At 40.6% G+C, this 24133-nt stretch overlaps 2 protein-coding genes across 4 annotated transcripts in view; both read left to right on the forward strand.

Moving 5' to 3' along the window:
* Positions 1-3169, forward strand: part of SRP72 (signal recognition particle 72) — a 32006-nt gene extending 28837 nt beyond the window's left edge. The window contains exons 18-19 of the mRNA XM_061635257.1: positions 452-611; positions 2895-3169. Coding sequence (XP_061491241.1) covers positions 452-611; positions 2895-3075 — 341 coding nt within the window. The 3' untranslated portion in view covers positions 3076-3169. The remainder of the gene's footprint in view (positions 1-451; positions 612-2894) is intronic.
* Positions 3170-8766: 5597 nt separating this feature from the next.
* ARL9 (ADP ribosylation factor like GTPase 9) lies at positions 8767-23874 on the forward strand. 3 transcript variants are annotated; one of them, XM_061635279.1, is made up of 5 exons: positions 9229-9317; positions 11747-11861; positions 15590-15758; positions 17439-17614; positions 20919-23874. In XM_061635279.1, the coding sequence occupies exons 2-5, from the start codon at positions 11790-11792 to the stop codon at positions 21096-21098; spliced, it is 597 nt and encodes a 198-aa protein (XP_061491263.1). In that variant the 5' UTR covers positions 9229-9317; positions 11747-11789; the 3' UTR covers positions 21099-23874. The 3 variants fall into 3 exon arrangements, with proteins under 3 accessions (XP_061491255.1, XP_061491263.1, XP_061491272.1); XM_061635271.1 differs by lacking the exon at positions 11747-11861 and having other exon boundaries at positions 8767-9317; XM_061635288.1 differs by lacking the exons at positions 9229-9317; positions 11747-11861 and having other exon boundaries at positions 15679-15768.
* The last annotated feature ends 259 nt before the right edge of the window (positions 23875-24133 follow it).

Consider the following 24133-nt stretch of genomic DNA (forward strand, 5'->3'; position numbering starts at 1 on the left):
TTGCTTTAGAGGTGATATGTTTCTGAATACCAGTTAAAAGGGAAAACATCACAGAAGGGCTTTGCCTTCATTTTCTGCTTGTGAACTCCCCAAAAGCATCTGACAGGCCACTGTTGGAGACAAGATGCTAGAGTAGATTAATGTTTGGGGATTGAACTAGAAAGACTTCTGTAATAGGTCTCAATGGTCTTGTGGGAAGTCAGTTCTCCATAGGATTTAACTCTAGGTATAGTATGTTAATTGCAACAACCAAATTGTTATTGCTGAAAGGAAAATGTAAAGCATGTATTTAAAATTTAAGACAGTATTTGTGGCTTGCACACAGTGGGAGGGTTGTCTGTCTCTGACCATGGGAATGATGTACAGCTTTGGCTAACATGAGTTTACCTGCAGTGTAGCTATTCTTAAATCAGAATCTGCAAGTGACTCTCCCATGCTGAATACTACTTAGGAAAACTACCAAAGAATTGTGATCCTAAAGTGACTCCTGACCCTGAGCGCTGGCTTCCAATGCGGGAACGTTCCTACTATCGGGGGAGGAAGAAGGGCAAGAAGAAGGACCAGATTGGTAAAGGAACGCAGGGAGCAACAACAGCAGCTTCCTCTGAATTGTGAGTAATGGGATCCAAGCTCACAAGCTATGGTTCCTATCCTGTCAGTGTCCCTGGGCAATGGGCAATCAAAGGAAGATGAATATTATGCACCATCTCTAGCACCAAATAGAGAATGAGATTCACAGTGAGGAAGTGGAGAAGAAGATCCCCTTCTGTAGTTACCATACACAAAGGACATAGAGGGAGAGAACAAGGCTCTTTGAAACTAGCTCTGATACTTGGCAGGGGACATCACGCTATAGAAGGATGAATGGGTCCAAGAAGATGGGCAGGCTGTGTGGGCAAAGAAAAGAAGGTAATTTTATTTATTTATTTTATTTATTATTTGATTTATATCCCGCCCCTCTTCCCAGCAGGAGCCCACATGGCTACTCAGGTCAGTCATCTAACATGCAGGAGCTGAACAACTCTTGGTGGCTGAAGATCTCAATCTCTCCTGGAGTCCTACCTGAATCAGGGCTCTGTGTGTGTGCACATGTGTGCATGTGTGCTCACGCGCCCACATACACTGGGAGGAGGAAGTAGCTAGCTCCTGGGAAGGAGTGATCCCCAGCTGCAGCTTGTCTTCACAACTCTGAAGGCTGTGGGTTGTTCCGTAGCCTTCAAAGTATCCTACCACATGCCCCATCTGGAGGTGTCTTGCCTTCCCTGAAGAGGACCCTATCCCATTATTTGCTTCAGTTCCATGGTTCTTAAACATTGGGAAGCAGTGTAAAACGTGTGGTGGTGGTGGTGGTTTTTAACTCATAGCCCTAGAAGCTTGTAGAAACGATGAGGAATGAAAGCTTGTAGCCATGCTTTACCACCATCTGCTGTGCTTTGCTTAGGAAGGTGCTGCTCAGGCTTAGCAGTTGCCAAGGCGTCTTGTCCTTGGAATACAGTGCCTTGCAAAAGCAGTCAGACCCCTACTGCTCTCATATTACTGAATTACAAATGGTACATTGTAATTTCGTTCTGTACGATATTTTATTTTGAAACACTGAAACTCAGAATCAATTATTGTAAGGTGACATTGGTTTTATGTTGGGAAATGTTTTGTGAGACATAAAAAACTGAAGCATGTTGCTTGCATAAGTATTCAGCCCCTGTGCTGTGGAAGCTCCCAGTTTACACAGATGAAAGAAATGGCCCTATCGAGGACACAGATACCTTACCATTGGCCTCCACTTGTGAACTATTAGCACAGGGTACAAAAAGCCAGGTTCCCTTAGAACATTTTCATCTTGTGGATGATTTTTAAGTATAAAACTTAAATGTCCCATATGTCTCCAGTTCCGTCTGTGTTTCTCTCTTCCACCTTCTCGTGAATTGCTTTTCCAGAGCTAGAAAGGGAAGTCTGCTTAGGAAACCTGCAATTTTCACCTGGGAGAGGACCCAACTGCCCCCCCCCGGAACTGCATTGGGAAATACCTTTGCTTTCCTCTGCTTTTAGGGATCCATTGGTGCCTTTGGTGACTTCAGCCTATGTGGAACTAATCTTCAGCTTAATCTCAAACCTATTTATATGCTTAGCAATCAACATACCTCACACTGGGATATGGGCAAAGACAGCCATGCTTAATTGGCCCAGAAGCAAAGTGCCAAAAATGAATCTGGCATAGAAAAGTGAGGAACAAACCATTACAGCTACTCCACATCCCTTCCCAACATTTAGTGGGAATTAGTCAATATCTTGCCAATATTTGCTGTCAGGTATAAACATTCCGACTTCTAAAGCCAAGCTAATTTGCAGGCTGCTTAATTTAGTCTTTGAAAACTCAAAGATACAAACTTTATCTGCCTTCGTTTATGAATGGCATGCACATATATATATATATTAGCACCTGCAGAATACTAGTTTGCAGTGGCTCAATTCTTATGCAGGCCTCTGTTTATTGACAACAAAAACTAGAATTCCTATGTAGTGTTCATATCTAAGATGTTCTTCACTGCAAACAGTAATAAAAATGATATGTACTGGGGTCTGTGTGTGGTATAACCTCCTTGTTTTGTTTCTGCTGCTGGTGGGATAACAGAAAATACATTGTATAGCTAATCTCTATGTGTGAAAGTAATTGTTGGCAGTTAGATCACTACTTAAGAGTTAAATTTCCATACGTGAGCTGCAAGGCCAGGAGAGCGAGGGTTGGAGGTGTTCGTGCCAAACAGCCGTCTGTTGCTCTTCACACGCCTGTCCTTTTTGCTTCTGTTCTGGTTTTTCTCTGGACATCTGTCTTTTCATCGAAACCATCAAAACCATCCTCTGCTACCAGTAATCCTGTTTATGTCTTTTTTCTACAGGGATGCTAGCAAGACTGCAAGTAGTCCACCTACATCCCCGAGGCCTGGCACCATAACAATAGTCCCATCTGCATCGACAAGCAGCATGATACCACCCAGGCATCAAAAGCCTGTTGGTGCAGCAGCAACAAAGAAGAAGCAACAGCAGAAGAAAAAGAAAGGTGGGAAAGGAGGCTGGTGACCAAGGCAAGCAGGGCTGTTGAAAATGAAATTGCCTGTCTTTTCCTTTTCCGATGGTGAATTCCAAGAACAGAATAAAGGTCAAACAAAAAGCACGGTGGATGTGTGTCTTCTTTCCCTTTTGAATTTGTTTGTTCTCTATGGTGATGTGGGGGATATTTGTACACCTCATCCCAGTATCTATGCATGGTGGCAGTATCATCATCTGCCCAGTCCAGACTTTGAGGAACTGTTTTCAGCATTGCATGGGTTGCCCTCCATGAGAACATCACCAAAGAGGGATCAGAAACTGTAGCTGGTGTAAAATGCAGAAGCCAGACTGTTATCAGGTATGTGCTTTATGGCACAGTATAACGCTAGTCTTACATCAACTATGCTGGCTTCCAGTCTGTTTCGAAGAACGGTTCAGGGTGCTGGTTCTTACCTGTAAAGTCCTAAAAGGTTTGGAGCCAGGATAACTGTAAGACCTCCTGTATGAAGCTGCTGAAAATTTATGATCCTAATCAGAGGCCCCGTTGTATGCCCCACTATTAAGAGAGGCCAGTTTGGTGGATACCTGAGGCAGGGCCTTTTCTGTAGCATTCCCAAATTGTGGGATTCCTCCCAAGGAAAGTCAGCATGGCCCCACCTTTGCCTGATTTTAAGTGGACTGTAACAACTGTTTTGTTCTGCCTGGCATTTGATGCAGTTTTAATTCTGCTCTGTGGTTTTGTTTTAATGATGGTTCTGTCCTGCTTTTAATTGGTGTTTTTGATATGTATCGTTTGTACTTGCTGTATATCACCTTGGGAACCCCTGTGGGCAAAAGGCAATTCATAAAAACTTTTAATAAATAATAATAAATAAGAGGCATTTCTCTTGGAGACTGAGGGTTGTTGTATCGATTTTTCTACAGAGAAAGCGAATAGCTTGCTTACTGTTCCATATGGGCAGGTTTCAGTGGGCAAGAATGTCATGCTCAAGGTCCTGTCTGATTGCCATCTGTAGGATCTGCAAGTAATTTCCTCTCACTAGAGTTTTGCTAAGGGAGAAAAAGTCTCTGCTTAGCATATAGCACACTTACTTTAGCCTTCTGGGCTGCTTTAGTGACCCGATCCTTGAATTGTGCAAACATCTGACACCTAGTAATAAATATTAGATATGTGCTAGGTAAAACTGAACTGAATTTTCACATACACTCCATGCTAAATTTTGCCACTCACAATTTCAATTAATTCTTTAGTTCTCAGTTTATAGCTCAAACAGGAGTTTCAATGGCCCTCTTGGGGTTTTTTTAAATAAAAAATTCTTTTTTAAAAATTTGCATCCCCCCCAAGCCATCCAGAGAATTCTTGTTACTAGGATCACATAAATGTCATAAACTCAGGTTCTCAATTGTCAAACTAAATAGAGTCACATACTACTTCTTGTACTGTCAAGTGTTAAATTGAGATCAAATTTTGTTGGGTGTTGAATATAGAGCCAAGGAATATTTGACAGCAACATTCCTTTTTTTTTTTTAATAATTTTTATTCAAATTTTTCAAAAGACAAACAAAACAAAGTCAAAAAACATAACAATACAACAACAAAAAATAAAAATAAAATAGTTGACTTCCGATTTGTCGCAGATCAGCTATAAGTATATAATATACATCAAACCTGTCCCTTAATGTATACATACAGGATCACTTTTCTCCATAGGCTGTCTTAGTTAATCGTCAAATCCCAATATCATCATTTTATTTTGATCTTTCAACAAAAAGTCTAAGAGAGGCTTCTATTCCTTAAGAAATGTATCTGTCGATTTTTCTCTAAGTAGCCATGTCAATTTATCCATTTCTACTAAGTCCATTAATTTCAATAGCCATTCTTCCGTTGTTGGTGTTGATTCCATTTTCCACTTTTGTGCATATAATAATCTTGCTGCTGTAATCATATATAATATTATTCTTCCATATTTCTTTTCTATTTGTTTATCCATAAAACCCAATAAAAAAAATTCTGGTTTTGACTGAATATTTATCTTTAGAATTTTTTGCATCTTCCTACCTATCTGTGCCCAAAATGATTTTGCCTTTTTACACAGCCACCACATATGATAAAATGATCCTTCTTGTTTACATTTCCAACAAACATTAGAAACATTACTATACATTTTTGACAACTTTTCTGGAGTCATGTACCAACGGTACATCATTTTATAGAAATTTTCTTTAAGATTATAGCATAGTGTAAATCTCAAGCCTTTTTTCCACATATTTTCCCATTGATCCATTTGTATGTTATAACCAAAATTTTTTGCCCACTTTATCATACACTCTTTTACTTGTTCTTCCTCCATATCCATTTTCAGTAAGAGTTTATACATTTTCGCAATTATATTTTCATCATTTGTACACAATCCTATTTCAAAATCAGATTTACTTATTTCAAACCCATACATTTTCTTGTCCATTTTATATCTTTCTAACAATTGTAAATAGGCAAACCATTGAAAACTATATCCTTCCTTTGTCAGTTGTTCTCTCTCTTTCATTATATATTCTCCATGTACATTTTCTAATAGTTCTTGATAAGTTAACCATTTCTCTTTTCCAGCCATTTCTCTTCTGTAAAACGCTTCTTGGCTTGAGACACATAATGGTATTTTCGAATAAAACCTTGATTTATATCTATTCCATATTTTCAACAGAGGACGTCTTATAAAATGATTGTTAAAGTCTACATTTACTTTTACTTTGTCATACCATAGATATCCATGCCATCCCCACTTCAAATTATGGCCCTCCAAATCCAATAGTCTTTTATTCCTCAATAAGATCCATTCCTTTATCCAGACTAGACAGCAGGCAGCAAAATAAAGTCTCAGATTTGGTAATCCCAGTCCTCCTCTTTCTTTGGCATCTTGTAGTAGTTTAAATTTAACTCTTGGTTTTTTTCCTTGCCATACAAATTTAGAGATATCTTTTTGCCATTGTTTAAAAGGTAAATCAGAGGATATTACAGGTATTGTTTGAAACAAAAACATCATTCTCGGTAATACATTCATTTTTATCACAGATATTCTACCCATTAATGACAATTGTAGTTTATCCCATCTTAGCAAATCTTTCTTAATCTCTGTCCATAATTTTTCATAATTATTATGAAACAACTTTGAATTTTTATTTGTCATAATGATACCTAAATATTTCAACTTTTTCTCTATTGTAAAATCTGTCTTGTCCATTAACTCTTTCTGTTCCCTTAAAGTTAAATTTTTCACCAACATCTTTGTTTTTTGATTGTTGATCTTAAATCCTGCTAACGGTCCAAATTCTTTTAATTTGTCCATCAATACATTAATTCCTTCCAAAGGGTTTTCTAGTACAATTATCAAATCATCAGCAAATGCTCTCAATTTATATTCTTCTTTTTTTATCTTTAATCCCGAAATCCTTTTATCTTGCCTTATATCTCTAAGCAGCACTTCTAAGACCAGAATAAATAAAAGGGGAGATAATGGACATCCCTGTCTTGTACCCTTTTGTATTTCACATGAATCCGTTAAATCTCCGTTAACAATTATCTGAGCCTTCTGAGATGTATAAATCGATCTAATCCATTTTATAGAATTGTCTCCAAAATCCATTTGCTCCAAAACCTGAAACATAAATTTCCAATTCAAATTATCAAATGCTTTTTCAGCATCTAAAAAAATCAAAGCTGCTTGTTTATCATTTCGTTGTTCTAAATATTCCAACACATTCAAGACATTCCTGACGTTGTCACGTAATTGTCTTTTAGGTAAAAACCCTGATTGATCTTCCTGGATAAATTGTTGCAATATTATTTTCAATCTTTCTGCCAAGATCATTGTAAAAATTTTATAGTCATTATTCAATAGAGATATTGGCCGATAATTTTTTGTTTTAGTTAAATCTTGCTCCTCTTTAGGTATTAATGTTATGTTAGCATTTTTCCAACTATCCGGTATCTTTCCCTCTTGCAGAATAAAATTCATTGTAGACTGTAAAGGTAGCAAGAGTTCTTCCTCCAAACATTTATAATACATTGCAGATAACCCATCTGGTCCTGGCACCTTTCCTAATTTAATTTTGTTTATAGCTTCAGATATCTCTCTTGACGTAATAGGGCCATTAATAGCTTGTCTCTGAAAGTCTGTAATTTTAGGCAAATTCTTGACAGCAACATTCCAAGGAGTTCTGTAAGGAACAAAACTGTTGTAGCTCTCACCTTGACCATATCAATCTTTGTACAAGTACAACACTTTCAAGAAATCTTTCCTAACCCTGTTTAACAAGTGCCTTTCATTGCCTTCCGTGCAATATTTTTTCAGTTTCTATGTTGTCTACTGCATCCATGTTGCTTTTTATACAGGTATCTGGACAAAAAAGGCAAAAATAACATATATGCTAATAGAGACTGAATTGTTGGTGACTGACCAGGAATGAGACCGTAGGCTCATAGTGGATAGGTCAATGAAGATATTGTGCGGTAGCTGTGAAAAAGGCAAATCACATGTTGGGGATCTTTAGGAAAGGGATTGAAAATACAACTGGCAATATAATGTTACACAAATCTATGGTGAGACCACACTTGGAATACTGTGTAGAGTTCTGGTTGTCTCACCTCAAAAAGGATATTGCAGAGCTGGAAAATGTTCAGAAAAGGACAACCAAAGTGATCAAGGGGTTGTAGTGACTCCTGTATGTGGAAAGCTTACAAAAGGGGCCTTTTAGGTTTAGGAAAAAAGGTGAATGAGTGGGGCATGAGAGGTATATAATATCCTTTCATGATGTGGATAGGGAGAATTTTTTCTTTCTCCTAATACTAGAACTTGAGGGGGGAGGGGGCATCCAGTGAAGCTGAATGTTGGAAGGTCAGGATGGACAAAAAGAAGCACTTCTTCACACAAGTGCATAGCTAAATGATAGAATTTGCTTCCACAAGAGAATGATGGCCACCAACTTGAACAGCTTTAAAAGAGGATTAGACAAATTCCTGGAGGCCATGTTCCACATCTGCTCTGAGGCAGTATGCCAGGCTCTACATAGCAGTTGCTGGGAATCACAAGTGGGGAATGCTGCTGTGGTTAGGTCCTGTATGTGGGCATTCCATAGGCCTCTGTGTGAACTGGATACTGGATTAAGATGGGCTTCCGGCCTGAGCCAGCAGGGGTCTTCTACATTAATCATCATATCATGATAGATTTTGCTCCTGACAAGTTCTACCTAGGAGTGTGTGTGAAGAAGCAGCAGGGTGGTCTTACTAGGTCACTTGCTAATTAGTAGCTACTGACAGGAAATAATGAAAACTTTCATCTCTTCAGTCCCCATAGTAAAGGGGGGGGGGAGACAGAGCAGTCATGACTTTATGCCTGCTCAGTGAGGAAATAGAAGTGCCAAGGATAAAGGAGAGGCGACCCCCCCGTCTCAGCCCCTTAACAATTGTGAATAAAAGAACACCCACTTAGCTTGTAGAGTTTAGCTTTGTGTTCAATGGGTAGGGAACCTATGGCCTTCCTGATGGTGGCCTAAAACACCCACCATCCTTAACCGCTGGTTATACGCTTCCTGGGGCTGTTGGGAGTTTTGTTCCAAAAAAAGTTTCCACCCTGGGTTATAGGGAAATGTTTATGGTCTGCTTTAGCGTTTCTTCGCCGGGCTCCGGAAGTGAGACAAAGGAGAAGACTTGTGAAAGGTCAAAGGGATGCCCAGCGTTCCCCATCATTGTGGATACTAGCCAAGTCAGAAAGTGTGCATTCATGCACTCTGCTGGAAGTACCTTTCGTTGGGGCAACTCTTCTACCCAGTCTTAACACGGTGAGGGAGCCACTCTTGCGAGGGATCATTACGGAAGGCAGGAACGCTGGTGAGAGAAAGAATCCGAATTGAGGCGGAGCAATGGGAGGACCCGACCTAGCTGGCTCTGGTCGCGCGCGCACACAGCTGGAGCGCCGGACATCTTTGCTTGCTTCCTTGCTGGTTTTCCCGGGCCATGCCTCCAGCCTCGCCCGGACTGCGGCGCGCTTTGTTGTCGGCTACGGCTACGCCTTGAACTCCCTTCCTCCTTGGCTATGGCGGGCAGCCTGCGGCAGATCGCGCTAGCGGGAGCTGCGGCTGTCGTCACCGGTGGGGTCGCCTATGCTGTTTGGAGGAGCTATTGCCCCCCTAAAGTTTCTCAGGGGCCCGAGGAGCAGCCGCCGCCCTTGCTCATCGCTGAAGGAAGGGCTGGCTGCACAAGGCCACCGGAAAGCCAGGTAATGGGGCGCGCGGGGGGGGGGTCGTTTTGAAATCTGCAGTCTGATGTAGGTGAGCCCCTTGGAATGTAGGCCCAGTTCTCAAAAACGAGGAGTTCAACCCGGTCTCTGGTTGTACTAATTTCAGGCTGTATGTGAGGATTCGCATGATCAAAGGCTTTTTAGCGAAAAATAAACCCCCGCACATAGAAAGCTAGGACTCCAGAAACAAGGACTGTAGTCTAGACTTCAGCTTGACGTGTTAGTTTTCAGGACCGGGGGCGGGCGAAAAGTGTAGGGTCATAGTTTTGAAATAATTTTGTGCTTTGGAGGGTGGGCTGTGGAATACTATGCTTTTTACTCTGCCTGCTGGGAAAGAGGAAATGCTAGCGACCAAATCTACACAGCGCGGGTTTGTTTTTGTTTTTTGGGAACGGGGAGAGGCAAAAGTTGTAGAAATTAGAGAGCACTTTGTGTAAAATTCGATGCTGAAATTGATTGCATGCGTTGGAGCAAGCCTCCCTGAAATCGGTGGGATTTACTTATGAGTAAGGATCAATCTACATGGTTGTAATTCTAAACATACTTTCCAAGGTTTATTCTAATGTGCAGCTAGACACATTTAGTGCAGTGTCAAAAATTTGTGCGGTGTGACACAAGTTTTTGTGCAGTTGAGCAAATGGGATTTAATAAGGAGCTAGGTAGTTTCTAAAAAAGAAACAAATGAGCAAAGATAAAGATAAAAACATAGAAAAAGATAAATACTGGTTCTTTTCAAATCTTAATAACCTTATACTACTAAAAATGTAAATGTACTTCAAGTCAATTCTGACTTACGACGACCTTATGAATAGGGTTTTCATGAGGCTGAGAGGCAGTGACTAGCCCAAGGTCACCCAGTGAGCTTCATGGCTGTGTGGAGATTCGAACCCTGGTCTCCAACACCTTAACCACTAGTCAGTCCTTTTTTTGGTTAAAAAATAAAGTGCCAGTACTCATATATTGATAAAAGTACTGTGGGTGCCAGCACAAAATGGCTGGCATGGGCAGCAAAAAAAGAGGTGCAGGTACTCCATAATGATGATGATGTTGTTATGTGCCCTCAAGGCAATTATGACTTATGATGACCCCATGAATCGGAGACCTCCAATAGCATCTGTTGTGAACCATCCTGTTCAGATCTTGTAAGTTCAGGTCTGGGGCTTCCTTTATGGATTCAATCCATCTCTGACCTTCCTCTTTTTCTACTCCCTTCTGTTTTTCCCAGCATTATTGTCTTTTCTAGTGAATCATGTCTTCTCATGATGTGTCCAAAGTATGATAACCTCAATTTCATCATTTTAGCTTCTTGGTGTTAGAACAAATTAAACCAGAACTATCACTGGAAGCTAAATGATGAAACTGAGGTTATCATACTTTGGACACATAATAATATGATTCACTAGAAAAGACAATGATGCTGGGAAAAACAAAGGAGTAGAAAAAGAGGAAGATCAAACAAGAGGTGGATTGATTCCACAAAGGAAGCCACAGATCTGAACATATAGATCTGAATAGGGTGGTTTATAACAGATGCTATCGGAGGTCACGGGTTCATAGGGTTGCCATAAGTCGTAATTGACTTGAAGGCACATAACAATGGTATATTACAGGACCAGGGGTTTGGTTATCTGGTGACTTGGGGGGTCTTAGACCCCTTATGTTTTGGGAAGCAGGGTCCCTATGTCTCCAGCATCCTATAAGCCAATCAGCATGAAAAGGGAGTGTGTTAGCCACTGAGAAGACTCTTCTAACATGCTATCTTGTCCTTTCCTGCTGATTGGAGCCAACCAGAGTGAAAGGAGGTGAGTCAGCCACTCTTCTCAGTAGCTAACACTCTTCCCTTTCATGATTATTGGCTCCTAGGGATGTCTGTTATTGTGAAAGAATGAATTAACAAGGACCTCATTCTCAACTCAGCAACAGGAAACAAAAAGTATGGGAGAGGGCATAGCCATGACTATCATGAAGGAACCTTGCACTTCTGAATTTGCCACTACACTACTATATGGGCCAAATTCCTTTACTAGTTTGGGTGTGGGCAGTGTGCTGGCTATTTGTGCAGTAGGAAAAAAGGTTAGAATAAACTGTGATGCTTTCTTGCAATTAATGCCAAGAAAAATGACTGCATCTGTGTGAGGGCTATATTGTATTTTATAAAATTAGTATACCAATGTGCAAGTCTCATGTGTAGATGTAGGTTCCTATGTACATATTAAAAACGTGTTAGTATGAGTGAGCATCCAATGGTATCGATTGAGGTGAGGTCATAATGAGGGCAATTGTGGAGGCACAAAAACTATTTTATAAATGGAACTTGTAAACAACCACTGGCCTGTGGCAGTAACAGCCACTTGAAGTGATCATGCATGAAAGCTTTTGTAAACTGGAAGAGAGTTTGTTTTTTTCAGGCTGTGAAAGTGACACAAGTGAGACCTGCAACGAAATGTTGCAATGTATCATCATCCCTTTACAGGAGTGCTCCTGTTCAGCATGCCAGCCAGCCAGCCCCTTCTCCAGAATGCTGTAAGTGAAAAATGGCTGAAGCAGGGAATTCCAACACACACACACACACACACGGTTCCAGTTTTTTGTTTATTTTTCTGACACTCAACATTCCATGACTACTAGACATGCTCGATCCTCATTGGCTATCTGGGGTTTGTACCCACTTAAGGTTTTTTTAAAAGAGTATTTAAAAAAAGTTTTGTGTTTTCCCAAGCATTCTGTTGGCACACACTGCATCATTTTGCTATTAGAGGGTGTGAGATAAAAAATACCTATTGATTAGTATGTTTTGTGGACATTAATTTCAAGTCTGTCATAAAGCCAACTTTATACATTTGGAATGGGGGAGACCCCAGCATTATAAAATTGAGGCCTAACTTCAAATTCTTGGTACTTTTTATAGTTATCTTCAGTTTCACTTTGGTACTGAGGCATAAATCTTGTGCTGTGCAGACACAAACAATACTTTGAGGCCAGGGACAGATTACACTAAAACCAGTAAGGTGGAATCCAATTAATGCCAGAATGGAAAGAGATTAGAATACCCCCTAAGGGTGGCCCTTCCACCTTTGTTTTACCTTGACAGGAATTGGTTCAAGGTGGGTAGAGCTGACTTCTTGGTGAGCTGTGTTCAGCCCTTTTGGTTCCTGGCAGATTGCATGCTCTCTTGTTCCCTTTTCTTCCTTTGGCAACTAATCTGGATTAAAGAGCTGCCCCAATGAACTCTTGGAAGATTAAACTTAGTTTAGTAACTTTGGAAGGGGGTTACCTAGTTATGGTGTGCTGTTGTGTTAGAATTTTACAAACCTCAAAAGATTTCCCTGCTACCTTACTGCCCTTTCAGATATTTTTTTTCTCACAGCTATATTTTACTAATTTTTCCCGTTTCAAAAATGTATTAGCTTCCCCATTCCAGTCTTTGACCATATTTCTTGGTTATGAGACTAAAACCTTATTATTACGGGCTCTGGTTGAAGAGATCAGAATGCTTAATAAAACTAGGTGCCCTATTGTTACTGACAGTTGCAAGGGCCAGAAGGCTTTCTGTAGCCTGATGTGGAAAAAGTTGATTTCCTTCTCTTCTCCCCTCTTCCAAGTGAACTTCATTTTGTGCTGCTTACCCCACTCCTGGTTTGCTGCCCTCTCTGGCAGCAGCAGAAGAGAAGGAATAGGGGCTCTAGAGCAGCACCATCTTGGACAAGGTGGTTTCCCCCTCAGAAACATACATCTAGCGGGGGCTATGCACACATTTGTATTTACATACAAACACACTTGCAACTTGGTGCCATGGCAAGATACAGCCAGTGAGATTAGAACAACATTTTGGGCAAAATACCAAGATAGCTTCTACTTCAAGAGCTAAACTCAGGCACGTAAATGGGCATTTACACCAGCACGAGCTATTCCCTCAGTTAGGTAGGCATGAAACAACTTTGTATCTATCCACATCTCATAGCTATATATATAATAAAGATTATGGTTTTCTTGGTGTGATGGTGGCAAGTCACACAATTTTCGTAGCAGACAGAACATTGCTGCAAAAGAAACAGGGATTTATTTTATTTATTTATTATTTGATTTATATCCTGCCCTTCCTCCCAGTATGAGCCCAGGGCGGCAAACAAAAGCACTAGAAACACTTTAAAACATCATAAAAACAGACTTTAAAATACATTAAAATAAAACATATTTAAAAACAGTTTTGAATATTTTTTTTAAAAAAAGTTTAAAAGCATATTAAAAAGCAATTCCAACACAGACACATCCTTAGGATGCATCCTTAGGGACTACGTCTTGCCTTATGAAATAATTAAATGTTAGCTGCTATCCTGAAATGTGGAAAGGAAAGGCCAGGTGATGATGACTAAGGGTACAAGAACCCCTGGTAAGTGATGGAGGTATGATGGGTGTTTATCAGGGAAGAGAACCACTTTTGTGGTGATGCTGCCCTGCCTTCAGAATGCTGTCCCCAGAGAGTCTAATCTGGCACCTGCACTGCCAGCCTGGAGATGGGCTGTGGCTCAATACTAAAGCACATGCTTTACATACAAAAAGTCTCAGGTTGAATCCTTAGCATCTCCAGTTTGGGTTGGGAAAGACTTTAATTTGAAATCCTGGAGAGCTGCTGCCAGTCAGGGTAGCCAATACTGAGTTAGATGGACCAAAGGTCTGACTCAGTATAAGGCTATTCCTGTGGTTCTAGGTACCAGGCCCACTAACAACTGTTAGCTTTGAAGTTAGCAGTTTTTATGCCTCTTGTATCTATTATTTTTAATTGTGTTATTGCATTTTTAAACAGTTGATAAATGATTGAGTTTTTGTTGGAAGGGTGAGATTTTAAATATATGAATAAGTAATAAGTATATAAGTGCAAAAGCACAACTGCTAATTTAAATTAAGGTCATTTTCAGTGTAATCCTAAACACATTTATTTGACACTAGGTCCCAATAGGCTTAGTGGGACTTGCTTCTGAATAAGCATGCATAGGGTTGGGCTGTTTATTAAATAATTTTAATAAATGAATCTTAAATGAACTTTAGGGAGTAATCCTAACACCACTATAAAGCCAGCTGATGACCCTTGAGAAGTAGTGTAAATGTTGTGCCCAGTGGAGATGGCGAGCAAGTGTGGAGGCATCAGCATTGTCCAGAAAGCATGGACTCATCCCAAAGCAAATTTCTTCAGGATCCAGAGTCCCTTTACAATGCATCTCACAGTTTCTGTTTTGTTAGAGTGAAAGGCTGCTTCATGTTATCTAAGCATTTGTGAATACTGATTTTTTTAAAATATCCAAAACTATGGTTCTCAGAGAGGAATTGGTCTATACCCATTTTGTGAAAGCAACTTGCCTGGCTTGGCAGTTCTTGATTTTTTTTAAAAAAGTCTAGAAAAAAAAGTTTGTTATGCCACCCTTAAACAGTGGCATGGCCTTTTCAGTTGCCCGCCCCAACCCCCACGGAATTCTGTCCTTGGGAAATACAAGTAGCCCCATATCTGAAGCTTTTAAGCATTTTTATTACCATCTGCTTTTTATTAATTGCTGTTGGTGTGCATATCTATTGTTACAGATCAATTGTAAGAGGGTGCAATATGGCTTTAACTGGATAATTATTTTATTATATTTTATGATATCTTGGAGAGGCAACTGCGACCTAAAAGGCAGTTTACAAATAAAGTCATAAAATAAACTAGAGGACTAGCTGCTGTGTACACTTGTCGCAGCATAAACAGTAATCTTGAGGCACTATAAAGACTAGTGGGCTAAGGCTGAAATCCTAATCCTGCTGACGTGGGAGGAAGCCCCCTTGAATTGATTAGGACTTACTTCTGAGTAGACATGGTTAGGATTGCACTGTAAGGGTGGTGTCCAGCTTAGTCATACTCAGAGCAGACTCATTAAAATCAAAGGACTTATGAATATCTGTCCATTTATTTCAATGGGTATATTCTGAGTAGAGTAAATCCCTTTTGCTGTCATCTTCTAAGCATGCAGTTCTATACTGAACTGGCAATTGAATCTGATGTAAAATTGGCAAGCTATCTCTAATATCTTTACCTACAGGACATCCACATAAGTAGTGAAGAAGAGCTTCCATCACTTCTTTCTATAGATGCAATGCCTCAACTCATAAGATGAAAATGATACTGCTTTGGTTTCTGTTAAAAGGGCTTTACACAAGTATGTATCTCTGCTACGACCTACATTCTGTCTTCATTGATCATTGTTCTGCCTTTTACCTTGTAGGATATACCACCAGGCAAGCAAATCTTGGTTCTGGGCTTGGATGGGGCTGGAAAAACCAGTGTGCTCCACTCAATAGCAACTAATCAAGTAAAGCGCAGCACAGCTCCCACGGAGGGCTTCAACGCAGTTTGTGTCAGCACAGAAAAAACCAAGATGGAATTCCTAGAAAGTAAGCATAGGTATCTAAGGAGAAACTTTTTTTTCCCCACTGTTTTATCTTTTGCATAAGGAGACTTCAGCGTTTGGAATCTCCTCCCTTGCTGCCCTCTGTCAAGATATGTGTGGTTGTAGTACAGTCCTTGAAGTAGCATTTAGATCAGGGATGGGGAACCTCAACTTGAGGGCCAAATGCAGCGCCCGAAGCATCTCTGAGTGACTCTCAGAACTCTCACCAGGCCTCACACCATTTTCTCAGGCCACATGCTTCACTGAGAATTGCATCCTCCTTGAGTGTTTTTGCCTGGCTGGAATGTCTCCTTGAACTCTGATGATGTGTCTTGCTTGTCTGGATTGACGATAGAGAAGTGCGAGTACGTATAGAAACTAGCCTATTGTACACAGGTAAAATTGACATTCATTGCTCACCCGACGTTTGCCTCTGTCCCCACTCATTACTAGCATGTGGCCCCCGGAAGGTTGCCCATAAAGGAATGCGGCCCTTGGACTGAAAAGGGTTCCCTAATCTTGATTTAGATAATATGAGCTTGAAGGGTTCATATTTTCCCCCAAAGAATATACGTGTTTTTCAGTTGGAAATACGCAGGTACAATCTCACTTATTGTTCAAACAGACTTGATTGCTTAGAGCCAAAGGAGGTCACAATCCAGGATTAAAATAAGAATAAAAACAAATCATAATAATGACAAAAATAAAACCAGATTAAAATATATGTAGATATATATAAGCAGGAAAGTTGTTTCCTCTACACATTTATTAAAAATAAAAAATAGATAAAAATGCCCTATACATGGACTGTTGTATAATGGGAATACATTAATTTGGGGAGGGAATATACTAGAGTGAATTTTACATAATCACTGGTATTTAACAGATGTAGATCATCCATCCAGCCAAAGTTAAGCACTTTCCAGATCTATTGATTCAGTAGGAAAATTAGCTATGTGCCTAGGTCATTTTTAAATCAGTGAGATTTAAAAGTTGGACTTAGAAAGGATTGCCAATTGCCAATGAAGATGTGTAGGGTTTTAATAATAAAAAAATTTTTGGCTGGATTGTAATCTCAGATGGCAAACTTGCATGTTATCAGGAAAAAAAGATATATGTTTCAGCTATCAGCAATAGTGGGCTGGTGAATAGTAAAAAATTAGAAATACAAACATTTCAGAAATCAATAGAAATGCCAAATAAATCATGGTTAAGGAAGGGTGCTGGGTTCATACATAATGCCACGCCATGATTAAAATAAATCAGAATTCATAAGCCAACAACAAACCATGGCTTCATGTAGTTTGTGGACAGTAAACAAAACACAGTTAACCCACTGGGCAGAGTTTAGAAGATCAAACAAACCATGGTTTGATAAACCTTAGTTTCATAAATTGTGGCTTTACACTGTTTGCGGATCAGGCCAATGTGTGCCGTATCCAGTATTTTCCTGCAGCTATATATACATATATTACAGGCATGATGCATGGTGATGGAAAGCTGTGTTTGGGAAAGCTTGTCTGTCATTACTGAGATTTTTCTTTTAAGTTTCCAAGGAATCCCTGAGTTCCTAGGGGAAGTTTGAAAACAGCCATTCCGGACTTGTAGACAAGAGGTATTGATGAACAACTAGGTACCTTGTTTGCAAGCTTTCTGATTGTCTTCATATGCTCTTGGCTTGCAGTCGGAGGCAGTGAGTCTTTACGGGACTATTGGAAGATGTACTTGCCAAGAATCCTGCTACTAATCTATGTTGTGGATTCAGCAGATCATGGACGCTTTCCTGTTGCAAAGAAGCTCCTTCATCAGTTGGTCCAGAGTAACTCTACTTTGCCTGTTATGATTCTAGCCAATAAGCAGGTAAATATGAACTCTAGAACTTGGAGTAGAATTTGTAGTTATGGCATTTGAAAGTGTGTTACTGTAAATCCCATCTGGATCCCTGAGGGGCAGTTCCTAAACTGATCTTTTCTAAGTTGTGCATCTCAGTTGCTAATAATAACTATCTGTTTCATTTTGGTGTTTTGACACAAGGAGAGTGATGTGACGCCCTTCCCTGGGTCTCCCTGTCAGGTTCCTACCTGCTCGTGGCTACTGCCTTTCACTAGGCACCACCAGGGACTCCACCAGTCCGGACTGTCCTTTTTTATGGTTTCTCTCTCCGCTCTAGCACAGATCTCAATAGATCCCCCTGCTAGGCAGCACCACCAGTCACGTTCTACAACCAATGTTCCCAGAGACCTTGCCTGAGTCTCTATCCAGTTACATTCGTGACTGCGTGCCTATGCTGTTCCCAACCCCCTTGTATCAATGCAGATAACTCATAACTCGGGGTTGCTCTGGATACTTATAATGTTATCTTCTCCTGTTCACCCCTGCCACCATTTGTTACTGTTTCCCTTCAGCCTTGGTTATTACCTTACCCTCCCTTCTGGTCTGTGAAACCCCAGCCAAGGATCAGGCCTTCGGTAAACCAAAATAGTATTTATTAAATAACATTAATAACAAGATAACTTTGATAATGATCTACAAGCTTATGGTTTCATCTATTACTGTGATATTTGACTTATTACTAATCCGAACTCCACCTCCCTCTTTCTCCACACTCTCCTGACATACACCAACTCACACTCACCTCCAAACTCCACCAAAACAACCCACTAACGTCCACCCCTCAAACAACCCACCAAACACCTCTCAAACAACCCACTAACGTCCACCAAACACCTCTCAAACAACCCACTCACGTCCCCCCAGATTCAACTGTCATCCTTCCATTTATACTCTCAGCCATCCAAACACTCAGCCAATCATCCAGCATTCTACTGCTCATTTACTCCCCCCTCCTCTTTCATTCCACTTACCACATATCTTCTATACAAACAGCACTTACCATATATACATTAATACAGGAACATCACAAGTGACACTCTAGTTTAGCAAGCGTCACCCTTCCTACTCACTCACTCACCCACCCACCCCACTTCGTCTTTATTTTTGTTGGTGGTTTGTGCTCCCTGCCAGATTCACTGCTGCACAATTGGGGAGAAAGGAAGGCATTCAGAGCGTGGCAACCCTGGAATGAGAAGGATCTCTGGCAACCTTCTATCAAGGAAGCCTTAAAATAATGTGACACAAACACCTCACGTACACACACCCCTGCCGTAGTACTCTGTCTACCTTGGAGAGTGTCAGACTCAGAGGGCCAAATTCTTCAGCCAGCATTCTGATCTGTAATTTTTCAGTCACCCATTTGTGCTACTGAAGGCCTGTGTTTTAAATTGTTTTTATATTGTTTTAAATTTTTAAATTGTGTTTTAAATTGTATATTTGTTTTAATGTTTTTGGTTGCTGTAAACCACCCAGAGGGCTTCAGCTATGGGGTGGTATACAAGTGCAATCAATCAATCATCACCTTTCAAGTTGTTGTTATTGTTTACCCTTCATCTAAGGAACATGGGGTGGCATGCATTGACTTGTATTATTTTTATGTGTACTTCAGTCCCTTGAGGTAGGTTAGGTTCCTAGTGAGCTTCATGACAGATCTAAGTCCAGCCACTGTATTACATTTCCCAAGAGCTGCCAGTGCCTGATACGTTTTGGCACCCGTCTACTAGTTAAGTACAGATATAAAATAATACTTGCAACTGGCTGACTGTATGCACTAAAATCAGCTTTAGTCTAATTAAAAACACTCTGACTTTATAAAACACAGGAGCTCACAGTGGTCTTGTAATGCAATAACGTTTACTAGGGTGTTTGTGAGACAATGCCATCTCTAGCCCAGCAACTGGCTTTTTACTAAATGCTCGTTCCAGAACTCCTCATCCTGGCTTTCTTTTTAGTAGTACTCCATTGTGATTGTGCCCCAATTTGCATGTGCTGATGCATTCTAAAATCATGTGAAATGTCACATACCACCTTTCTAATAATGCAGAAGGTGTGTCAAGTGATAAAAGGTTTTGGTTGAAGGTGTTCAGATCTGCGAATAATAAGTTCGTGGCCAATTTATCAATTGTGTGTGAGTTTGGAGGAGGATATGCTCCCTGAGACTTGATGAAACTGCACGTATAGAAGGCCCTCTTCTACACATACTTTCCTTCCATATGTGGACAGTCATGGTGGCTGGTAGGGATGCGATGGTAGCAGGGGGGCTGGCAAGCACAGTCCCATGCTCCCTATCCATGTGTTAATTGTAGAGAGCAGGGTGGTTGTTACAACATTCACTGACATTCTGCAACTGTGGGGGGGGGCAGCCACATCCCCTCTGTTGATACTTTTCCGAGCACCATCTAAGTTCTAAGAAGTGGGGAAATGCCTTTCTGAGATTGTGCCCTGTAATGTTGAATTTTGTAAGTAGCTGTATTTTAAAAAATCAGATGCCCTTTTCAATCTGGAGCATCTTTTTAACTGATCAGAAACATTTTAATTAATATGACCAAATATTGCAGCCCTGTGTTTTTCATGAACTTATTGTACATTTGGGTTTATACTTCTAAAACGCATCCCTTTTTAGTGCCTTTCTCTTAAATGTATTTACTTGTTTTATGGAACTACTTTATTTTGGGTTAAAATGCAGTGTTCCTTTCCAAGAAAAGATGCATTCACTCATTTCATTGGCGATCACTCGTGGCCAAGTAAGATTGTCTTCCAAGGTTTGGTTTGAAGATGCCTGTGCATGAATTTGTTTTATGTGGGGAAATCGGCACACAACGATCAACACACAATCTTGACAGAAAAAGGCTTTGATCCAATGGCATGGATACCACGATGATTGGAAGTCTTTTATCTGCTGCAGCCTTCATCCGCCTTCACAGTCGCTGTAACATACACATTGTTATCCTCCACCTGTTCTGCCATTGAGGACTTTCTTGGATTGTTCTTTGTCTGGTTCCTCTCCCTTGACCTTACCGCCGTGGGTGACCCTGCTGGGAGTACATGACTCCCGACGGCATCGCTCACAGGGTTCACTGGAACACACAAGCCAGGACATTAAGCTCCAAAACACATATTGGGTATTATTTTCTGATGGTGTCACAATGTATTCCTCATTTTGTAGCTCTTCAGGTGGTAATCCTACCCAGGAGGCTGGTGTTATTTTGAAAACAACAGCAATGAGTGTATTAAGGTATGACATAACATCTTTTCCGTTTTTCTTGGACAGGATCTTGAAGGTGCATACTGTATCACAGACATTCACGATGCTTTGGCATTATCTGAAATTGGAGATGAGAGAAAGATGTTCCTGATTGGTACACATGTGGCAGAAGATGGCTTGGAGATCTCTTCCAGCTTGAAAGACGCACAGGAACTGATTGCACAGCTGGTATCAGAAACTCTGTGATAGAACTGGACTTAGGGTATCACATTAGGAGATAGAGTTTTCCTGTCTTGCCAGCTTGCAAACCATAAATAGTGTTGTTTTAACGTTCACATCTTGTGGTGGTTATCTTCGGGAATGGAATTGCTGTGAAGGTGATCTTGGAACTTGTGAAGAACCTTTTGGTTTAGTTTTGTAAACTATAGTATATATGTGTTTGAACAGCAGCCCTCTTTAAAATACATGGAATAAAATGGAGGTTATTTGACACCCCAAGTTAAGAAGCCAAACACTGTGTGGGCAACTGCTGTTGACTTCAGTTGAGGCTGTATGGTAGTTTATGCTGGTTGAGAAGATGACTGATGGAAGAGAAGTATGCATCTACACTAGAGGGTGATTGTGCTCAGAATGTAGCTCCAAGATCCAAATAACTAGTGTGCTGGACCCTGACCCAGGGAGGCACCACTGGGTTTGCATTTCTCAAGAACTTCATGGATGTGTTCTTTTAGGCTTACTGCCTTAATCAGACTTTTCCTAATACTTACTCTTTCTTCTTCTTTCTAATGTTTAGAGAAGCCCACAGAAAGAGCCCAGATCAAGAGAGAGCTGATGGGCCTGGTCAGATGTTATTTTCCTCCTCGAATTTAGAGTGAGGAGAGTATAATAGGCTTTTTTAAAGAGAGGATTTTGTCTTTCAGGGACAGGAACTTCTGTATTCAGATAACAGTAGGACCTCTCAGTTCAGTCACTTATTTACTTTGCCATGGTAAAGGGGCAGAGAGAGAGAGAGAGAGAGAGCAACCCATTCCTGATCTCGCTGCAGAATAATTCCAGAGAGAAACAATGTCAGAAAAGGGTCACAGTTCTTAATTATTCTCCCAGTTGTATTAGCTCGCAATACTGGAAAATCTAGACCAAGGATAGGCAAAGTATGTTCAAGTTGCTCCTGTAGTCTGCATGACTTTTGTATGGCCCTTTGACCAGTTGGTCTGGGAGGAGATCGTGAGACAACTAAGTGGCTCATAGAGCATTTTTTCTTTACATTGATATCTAAAGAGTGACATTCTTTCTGCTTCATTAAGACTTGGAGGAAAATTTCTAACATTTCTAACATTTCTTTGTCTGGACTGTGGCAAGAGGGCAGAAAGAGGCATTTCAGAGGGAGCAAGGAGAATGGCAGATGCTTCCTCTATTTAAAGCTCCAGAGGCTGGGAATGGAGGAAGAAGAGTCACCAGCCAAGCTTGACCTCTCATTTTATTCTGGGTTACATTGGCTAGATAATGTAATACCTCTTACTTATTTACTAATCAAAGATCAGTGAAGCTTCATGCCCATATGATTCTAGGTTGAGGAGCAAAGTCAGACCCTCCTTTATTGTCTTCCTCAAACTAGTTGCTTGTCTGCCTTTTTGTTTCCTTTGACATTCTCTGAGTGGCTATTTTATATAATTACATATTTTTAAGAAGTTTACACTGTAGAGGCCAGGATAGTTGGTGCCTTACCCCCTCAGAATGTAGTCTTTTAAATTCACGACTATGGTTGCAGTTTCATGGTTTGCTGTGGCTCTGAGTCTTGATGTTTGGAGTATTAGCCCTGTCCTATAAGCCCACCTTTTTGCCTACTATGTTCCACCAACAGCCTGACACAAACTGGGGTGAGGGACTTTCATTTGTCAAAGAAAAGGGCTTGATTACCTTGTTCTAGGACAACTGCATACATGGAGACTAGGGATTTATCTGATAAACATGCATTTTAGAGTTGCCACAGACCAGATGTGAGCTTAGAGCCAGTTAAAATAGGAAGATTGGCTCACACAAAGCACATCCTCATGCATTAGTTTCACATGTTTGGCTGTTATGTCTAAAGGGTCATCAACCTTGCACACATTAGCAAGGCCAGTGGAGCTGTCATCCAGAATACGAAAAACATGCATGGGGGATGGGAAGCACATGGGTTAAGAGTCCTTTAAACATGATAGCATAACGTATGAAATCTTGCCCAGGTATGTGCCTTTTGCCCACTAGCACCATGTTTGAATCTGCCATTAGGGCAAAACTACATGTGATGAGGCAGACCTATGCCTTTTCAGATACATGTTGCTGCCAAACCCTGGTAGGTGGGGAGGATGATTTTTCAGATGGAAAAGGGGGCTGAGGTCCTTAAACCCTTCCTTTGTTTCTTCCCCCCCCCCAGCTGCTTGACACTCAGTTGTTTCAGAGACTAAAATTGAGTCTACCTATGTGAGGAAATGGCTGGTGGGGAGGGCTTCATCCTGCAAGAAAGGGTCAGGGAAGTAAAAGGTGGAAAAGGGATTCAACAGTGTCCTCCCATCCTCTCCTTCTCCTCTTGAAATCATAGCTATGCATGCATGCACACATTTTTACAACCAATCAGTGGCAGCTTCTTGCTTGAAATCATGCATCTGCTGCTATCGCATCTAATTCCACCCTTAAAATGGTAGCTGTCCCTGGAAGGTCTGAAACAATGTTATCAAATGCCAGCATCAATAAAACAAAATTCATGTCTGACTATCTCCTCATATCTTCCTCAGGTGATGTTACTAATGCAGACCAAATTGTATTGACAGTGACAAGATAAGGATAACTGTACTTTTAATTACACTGGAAAAAGCACTGTGTGTACATATATGCCTACATACCTTGCAATTTTTTTTAACAGTAGATATTTCTAGGAATGGTTTTTCCCACTTGTATGCTGAAGCAGTTCCTCTATATAAAGCCAGAATGTTTTTATCCTGCTTTGCTGTTTCGGTTAAATTTATAAACATGATGTGTGCTATTGCCCTTGTGATTTCCTGTGGTTTCCCACTAAGAGAAAAGTGTGTCCTCAAAAGTTAAGGAACAGGAAGTGATTGGTATGGCTTTTGCACAGGTCTCCAGGTGGTGGACCTCAGAGTTTTAGTTAAAAAAAAAAGTAGATCCCATAAGCCCGAAATCTGCCCATCCTGGAATACAACATGATTATGATAGTCAATGAATCTATTACTGTTACTGGCAACGAAACTAATGCTTATTAATGTTCCTACTTCATCAAAAGC

The sequence above is a fragment of the Rhineura floridana genome, chromosome 1 (genome assembly GCF_030035675.1).
Source record: "Rhineura floridana isolate rRhiFlo1 chromosome 1, rRhiFlo1.hap2, whole genome shotgun sequence".
NCBI lineage: Eukaryota > Metazoa > Chordata > Lepidosauria > Squamata > Rhineuridae > Rhineura > Rhineura floridana.